Below are 7483 nucleotides of genomic sequence, written 5' to 3'. Positions count from 1 at the left end.
TACTCGAAATAGTAATCGATTTGACATAATCACACGTTGTACAATTTTGAAAGACGGCGGTATTCTAGTTTTCCTTCTATACTTGCTTCAGAAGAATTTGGTAAATTATTAGTTAGAGCTCGGATAAATTTGTTCTCCTTTACGCTAGTTGCTTCCTATTTTGTCGAGAAGAAAGTAATAGAACCTTGGGTGGAAAAAAGAAAAGGACACCTTGCGCGTGCTTTCTACCAACATTCGTTAAAGGGATGTGATATGCTCCAAAATTTTTTCCAGCCAAGGCAAAGCTTGCTTCGTTTTCTCCAGAAGTTTTATATTTACAAGAAACACAAGGCAGGAAGACCCTAACTTGTAGGAACGGAAGTCTGAATTAACTATTTGCCATTAGTATTGGCATGCTTATGGAAAGGCCAAAGATTTACCAGACGCTCGAGTACACTTTTGTAGAAATAGCCAGAGAATCCGGCAGGTGTTGTCGGCGGAGGAAAGTCTTCTGCACGCATAGCAGCCTTTCAGGACCCAAAATAGGCAGTGTGTGCTAGGGATGTCAATGGGGCGGGGCGGGGGATGCTTCCCTACTCCCCGTCCCCGTCCCCAGAATTAATCCCCGTCTCCGCCCCATTCTCCGTCATGGGGGATAATTGTCCCCATCCCCGTTCCCCGCATTCCCCGCGTTCCCTGCGGGGCCCCATTCCCCATCTCCCTATATTTAACATTCATATGAAAATTATAGTAAAAAATATCAAAAAAATAAAAAAACAAACTAAAAAATATTATTACAAACACACAAACATATCTTATCTAAGATTATAAGTCCAGAAATACAACATAGCAAATCATAGTCCATAAAATAACATCTTAAAATGCAACTTCCATTATAAAGAAAGCAATAAAACAAAGTCTTTAACATCAAATATTCTTTCATTGTCGGCATAAAACTTCCAACAAACATCTCCATGTTCTCCGTTAAAACAATAGAGACAAATATGTTAACATATAGTGACGAGAATGGAAGCAAACACGCAGACGCAGAAGTGGAGAGGAGAAGGACGCCGTGCCTGAGGAGAGAGAACGACGCGATGAAGCTGCTAGGGTGACGGCGCAAGAGTGGCCGGTGGCTAGCTGTGAGGGTTTTGAAGTTTGAACAAAGTGGAGAGTGAGTGAGTGACTGGAGTCTGGAGAGTTGGGGTTTGGATGGGAATAGAGAGTTAGAGAGGGCGCAACAACAAAGGTGAGAAGGGAATATAGGGTTAAGATTTTTTAATGGGTGAAATTACTAAAATACCCCCTATGTTAGAAATAAAGTAAGAGTATTTAAGTAAGTTTAACAATTCGGGGAATTATCGGGGATGGGACGGGGATCCCCGCTCGGGTCCCGCTCGGGTCCCCGCGCCTGTCTCGGGGGAAGTTTGCTCCCCATCCCCATCCCCACGGGGAAAATTCCCCACCATCGGGGCCCCATTTGGGGCGGTCCCCGCGGGGATCCCCGCCTGTTGGGGATTTTTGACACCCCTAGTGTGTGCTCCTGTGCAACGAAGCAGCCTCACTACCGTTCTTCTGCTGACCATGCGCATGTACCATGACACAAATTAGCAAGAGGAAAAGAATTCAACGTTCAAAATCAGCAGCATATTCAATGGTATTCCTCATGAAAAGGTTAATAGACCTTATAATATGAATAAATCTAATCCAACAAGTGAATTAATTGCAAATTCCTACATGTTACTGGCAAATTCCTACATGTTACTGGCAGCAAGTCAAAAAGCAATTATATTTGGTATTTTACTTGATTGAGGAAAATAATTAAACAGCTGACTTCGTAGAAGGTTCAAGCTAATGTAACACTACAATATTCTGAAGCCTAATGGATATTGAGCTGAATTTCAATTTCATACCTAGAAATGCAAAGTGAGTAGATAAATCAGCACCTCGGCTGAACGTCAGCTCTATGCGGCACCTTTTTGGATCTTCTAGATCGACCTGCATTTAAAAGTCAAAAGTGGATCAACTACTTTCTTAATTAGGCAGACAGGGTTTTCTCCAAGACCACCTTTTTGAACAAATAGAAAAAAGAATAAAGAAACCCATATGATGTAGAACACTTGGGAACCCTATAACACGCTAAAGATGTTGATTGGGAAACGGCAAAAATAACTGACCTCTGTGTTCTCAAACATTCTCAGCACAATGTAACTCATGTAGTCCAGCTCCTTTGTTTTATATAGGAGGTCGAGAGCATTATGACAAACAAGGCTCTCTTCTTCTTGAAGAGATTCATCCAAATTACAATATCGAAGAACATTCATCAGAGAATGGATGTGATTCCTGTCAAAAAAGGGGGAGGTGGAAATCGTTAAGAGAAACAAATCTCAACACCTTTTTTTTTTACTTTCTGTTTAATGCATCTTATTTATTCTTTAGTGTTCAATACAAGTTGACTAGTTAAATTTGTTTTCACGTATGAGGTCTGTGTAGATACAATACAATTAACCACTCCAAAGGACTTTTTTGGTTATATTAACCAGATTGGAAAATGAGATGTGATACTAACAGATGTGAAGTATAGGCGTGTTCGCACATGGCGTTCAGGAGTCTTCACATTTGAATACCTAATGGAAAATAAAAGATTATTAGAATACAACTTGATAATTTACCAAATCAAATGAAGACCAGATACTTACTTTGGATCTAAACAATATTTGGTCTCCCTATCATCATCATCGTCTTGATCCATTGATATCAATGAAAGTGCTTGATTTTCTGGCCATTTCACCATTCTTATGATGTTTTGACTTAGCCTCTGTATCTTCCTTCTCAGTTTTCATGGCCGATGTATCATTGTCTTGGTTACTGCATGTTTATATATGTCTGTCATGAACTATCAACAGACGATGAATTATTCTTGGCATCTGTAAATCTCATGTTTATTATAGTCGGTCAAATCATCTATCACTGTTTAAGAATAGAATGTTAAATAACTGAATGCAAAACTTTGGTATAGGCACCGCAGGGAAAATGTTCACATATATTTAACATGAAAAGAAATTTGCAAGATTCCTTAAAGCAGGAATTTACCTCTGAACCGATCTTCAGCTTCTGCTTTGGATTAATTCCATATTCATTTGGAATTACACCATCAGCAAGTGCCTGCAAATAAGATGTCAGAGCGATCAGGAAAGTTAACAGACCGAGTTCAAAGTTGATTAATATATGAACGACGGAGCAATATAAAATGTAAAGGCTTTATTTCTGCAGGGGAACACTTGACTCTTATGTTTATTAACATATAAAGTTTTTCCCAACATTAAAGAAGGCAAACACTGTACTCTGTTCTATGAAAAATTTTTGCTGAGTGAAAGTCATGCACTATGCTGCCTTTTACATGTAAGACTATCAGCGACGCTACCAGCATGCAATTTATACAAAAACCAGTGATACGTAAACATGAGCAGAGGTTACCCAAACATTATACTGCATACCTGAGCAACTCTAAATAGCTCGTCCAGTCCCTCTAGATTAAGATGCGCATTGTGCAATATATCATATCTGCAATGTGGAAGTCAGCATTAACTTAGAGAATACATGAAGCTACATAATTTATGATATTGCCAATTTTTTATTTTAAATTCATATTTGACTCCTATGCATATTTAATGTGCACACTTATGAAATAGGGCTGGAATTGCTTGTCCAATTATAAATTAACAGTCAACAATTAAATCAGCCTCAACAAACTGTAGGAGGGTCTTCTAAAGGTTGCAGTCTAATCACAACTCAGAGATCAAAATATACACACACAAACTTGAGACACAAACATAAAACTGGATGGACGATCACTAGAACAGATCAGACATGAAAAACAGAACAGTTGGGATTGGAAGAAGGAAAGTGACAGAGAGGAACAAAGAGAACAGGAAAAAAATTAAGGAAGCCTACGGTTTATGGTAACCATCACATTGAAAATAATATTATGGCCAATGAGAACCCTTTACATTATAGAAAATAGTTCAGGTGAAGGGGTGAATGAAACAGAAAATTAAATTACAGATATAACATTTTTGCAGCCATAGGAGAGGAAAGACTCTGCATTTCATGATCTTTAACAGGATCTCCATAATTGTTACCATAAAAAGAAAAGAAACAAAACAAAACAAAAACTCCATAATTGTTTTCTGCATAAAGATATGTAGCGATTGAAAAGATGAATCGAGTTATAATACAAACATAAGATAACTTACTTGGATGAATCATAGACATCAGGAATTTGGGTGATGTCAAAGCGCCTGTGCAATTAACAGGCCATTAGATACAACATTCAACATAAGGCAAAACAGTTCAACTAGGGAGACAAAACTTTTTAGCCAATAAACTATAAGTACATAGAAGAGACCAATACACCGTACACGTAATGCATACAAAATTCATGATAGTTTTGAGGATGAAATCATCGCTGGAAAATGCTGCATCGAAATGAATAATAGCTTTTAAAAGCATTTTAATTAGACTAAAGGAATTTATATATTCTTAAAACCTGAAGCATGTTTTTGCCTGTTTAACATATAAAGCAAACAATATTACTATCATATTAAGAGGCAAAAATTGGATTGGATGAGATGGGTTAACAGGAACAATTCCACCTATAGATTAAGGAAAGATAAAAACAGCATCCATATCACATTACAGAGGTAGGAAATGATTTTCACTCCACAAATAACTTTATCTTTTGAAGCATCTGGTTGCCTTTAGTCATTATCATTGAATGCATGTAATTAAACCAGTCAAATGTACTATTAACGGCACTTGCAAAAAAATTTTGCATTTCTAAATATATAGAAAAAAAAAAGTACAGAAAACATTAAACCAAAAAAATTCTAAGTACTTACTCCTTCCGTTCATTGTACAAGTCTCTTTCAAGTTTTTTCCACCGAGCATACATAAATAGAAACCCTTCACTACCACATGGTAATCCAGCTGCTATACGATCAACATCAATACTTGTCTTCCCAAATATATTTGTACTGTAATAGGCATAATTAAACATCCTGTCAGGTAATCTTATATTCTCACAGTTATCAATAGTTGAGCAATCTTACCTCTGCAACATAGAGGAAAACCAGCCCTTCTTCTTAGCATCAGGCTTGCTGTTCTTCACAATATCATCACCATCCTCCTCCTCTTCAGCCTCACTATCACTGTTAATAACTTCATCCTTATTCATAGCTCCTTAGCCAGAAAATCAACGTTCCTATCCCTGCCATCATCAACCCCATGATCTGTAAAATCCAGCTTGGTCTTGGGACGAATCATACCAAACTCTATTCTTCTTCACTACCTTCTTTTACCAATTCACATACTTAATGTTTGATTCACAATAATTTATCTCTTTCCAATTGAAATGAATGCCACTCAATTTGACAAGTATTCAATATATTTTAAAAGAAAAACTTTCATGTTAAGAAATAAGAATACAAAATAATGATAAAAAAAAATTTTTAAAAATACAATAGGAAAAAGATAAACCATTAATACGAAAGAAAATTAATTCTATGAAAAAAAAAAGGATGGACTTATGATGGAATAGGAAAAAGAAGGTGCAGCATGGTCAGACAGCAAAGAAGATAAAGTGAAGAGAGCAGAATCCTTATCCCCTTTGTGTCTCAGATAAGAATGTGGCTTCTCCAACTGCCGTCAATCCCCAAGTTCTCCACCCCATTCCTCCATGGCGGCAGAACCCTCTGCTCTGCCCCAACCGCCACTACATTCCCAGCACCATCAGCACCGTGTTCCATGCCTATCATAAGAGCGATGAAGTCGATGCAGGGGAAGGTGGTGTGCGCCACTAACGACAAGACGGTGGCGGTGGAGGTTGTTCGTCTGGCCCCTCACCCGAAGTATAAGAGGCGCGTGAGGAAGAAGAAGAAGTACCAGGCCCACGACCCTGATAACCAGTTCAAGGTTGGTGACATCGTTCAGCTTCTCAAGAGCAGGCCCATCAGTAAGACCAAGGCTTTCGTCGCCGTTTCTGTTCCCAAGAAGGACTCCACCAATAACTCCGACATTGGAATCCCCTTGGAGTCTCAGCAACAGGCTTAGTTACACTCTCTCCCCCCTCAATTTTATTTCCTATTGTTATGTTCATGAAATCATGTTTACTGTTTAATTCACTTATGAATTGGGGTTTATTTCTCTGGTTCTCCTATTATTCATGTTTCTCATCTATCAACCTAAGTTTTTGGAGAAAGGAAGAGGGGTTTAATGAAATAGAATCAGCTTCAATGTTTAGGATCTGAGGAAAAATAACAATGGGAGAAAAAGCTGAATCTTAAAGTAGTAAATTTCGTCATCTTCTTCGTTCATCATCTCCAGATATCAGAACACCCAGCTTTCATCTTCTTCCTTGCACCTAACCGCCGCTGTCTCGCCTTTCTTTCGCCAGTACAGCGCCTTCCGTCATCGTCTTCGTTTTAATTGTACAATTATGTAATAATAAATATTATTTAACTAATTTTTTACCCAAATCACCAAATTCAATTTTCAGCTCATACGATCTCTTATTGTAATATATTTCTTATAAATTACAACTTTAATTTTTCGTTATTTCTGAATACTTAGTTAGCTTTTGCGGTAGTCTTCACAATGAAAATTCAATGATTCACCATTCACCATTCACCGTTTACAAGGTTTGTATCATTTTTTATTGCTCTCTATATAATTTAAGATATAATTATAAATAAATAATTTTTTTATTTATTAGGATAATTAGAAGCATCGAAAAATATTTATTATTATATAATTGTACAATTTTAATTTATTGTGTTGTCAATATAATTTAATTATTTTTCAACTAAATTACTAAATTCAATTTTCATAGTATAAATAATATTTACTTAATATTTTTTGATAAATCATTTGTTTCATTAATATTATTTAATTAATTTTTTAACTAAGTTATCGAATTCAGTTTTCATAGTACACTTAATATTTATATTTTTTTTACAAACATTTTATATAAATATTATTTAGTGGCGGAGCTTGAAACAAAATTTTGGAGAGAGGGGTCAGATAGAAAAAAATTGTCAAGATGCTTTTGATATGGACTCCATTTAAGATAAGCTCATCTAACCTTATCTCTCTAATTTGGGTTATATTATCAAATTTAAAGTCGTTTTCCAGGGTCTCGTTCCAAAGAATTAAGGTCATGCAACTCTTTGAACTTTTGAATATTGTATCTCACTTTTTTCGTGATTCATTAAAGTAAAAAAATTATCTACAGGTATTGATATTGTAAAAGTTATATATTCTTCTTTTTAAATATTAGTCTTTCTCTTAAAAATACATCAATTCTTTGATTTTTTTATGATTATTTTATATAAAAATTTGAATATATATCCTGTAAAATATGTAAAAAAAAGTTAGAAGAACAAATATTAAAATTTTTAATATTTATTGAATTTTTTTATCAATTTATACAAATACAATAATATCA

At 35.8% G+C, this 7483-nt stretch overlaps 2 protein-coding genes across 2 annotated transcripts; one reads left to right on the top strand and one right to left on the bottom strand.

The window, feature by feature from the left end:
* Positions 1-218: 218 nt before the first annotated feature.
* On the bottom strand, positions 219-5263 carry LOC112795350 (inositol hexakisphosphate and diphosphoinositol-pentakisphosphate kinase VIP2-like). Its single transcript, XM_072234574.1, has 10 exons — positions 5091-5263; positions 4881-5015; positions 4236-4280; positions 3477-3543; positions 3073-3144; positions 2597-2606; positions 2157-2365; positions 1832-1977; positions 1446-1557; positions 219-506 (listed from the first exon to the last, which is right to left on the bottom strand). The coding sequence occupies exons 1-10, from the start codon at positions 5213-5215 to the stop codon at positions 372-374; spliced, it is 1056 nt and encodes a 351-aa protein (XP_072090675.1). The 5' UTR covers positions 5216-5263; the 3' UTR covers positions 219-371.
* LOC112797727 (small ribosomal subunit protein uS17c) lies at positions 4934-6183 on the top strand. The gene has a single exon (XM_025840806.3). It carries the CDS (start codon positions 5665-5667, stop codon positions 6088-6090), a length of 426 nt encoding a protein of 141 aa, XP_025696591.1. The 5' UTR covers positions 4934-5664; the 3' UTR covers positions 6091-6183.
* Positions 6184-7483: the final 1300 nt, after the last annotated feature.

This window comes from Arachis hypogaea, chromosome 4 (assembly GCF_003086295.3).
Source record: "Arachis hypogaea cultivar Tifrunner chromosome 4, arahy.Tifrunner.gnm2.J5K5, whole genome shotgun sequence".
Lineage (NCBI taxonomy): Eukaryota > Viridiplantae > Streptophyta > Magnoliopsida > Fabales > Fabaceae > Arachis > Arachis hypogaea.
This window is presented reverse-complemented; position numbering and strand designations above follow the sequence as displayed.

Excerpts from the sequence above, each read along its gene's own strand:
- LOC112797727 (XM_025840806.3), top strand. The coding sequence starts at position 5,665 with ATGTGGCTTCTCCAACTGCCGTCAATCCCCAAGTTCTCCACCCCATTC.
- LOC112795350 (XM_072234574.1), bottom strand. The coding sequence starts at position 5,215 with ATGAATAAGGATGAAGTTATTAACAGTGATAGTGAGGCTGAAGAGGAG. Across the intron at positions 5,016-5,090 it reads TTTTCCTCTATGTTGCAGAG|TACAAATATATTTGGGAAGA; the intron begins GTAAGATTGCTC and ends TGCCTATTACAG. Across the intron at positions 1,558-1,831 it reads AATATTGTAGTGTTACATTA|CAGAAGAACGGTAGTGAGGC; the intron begins GCTTGAACCTTC and ends GCGCATGGTCAG.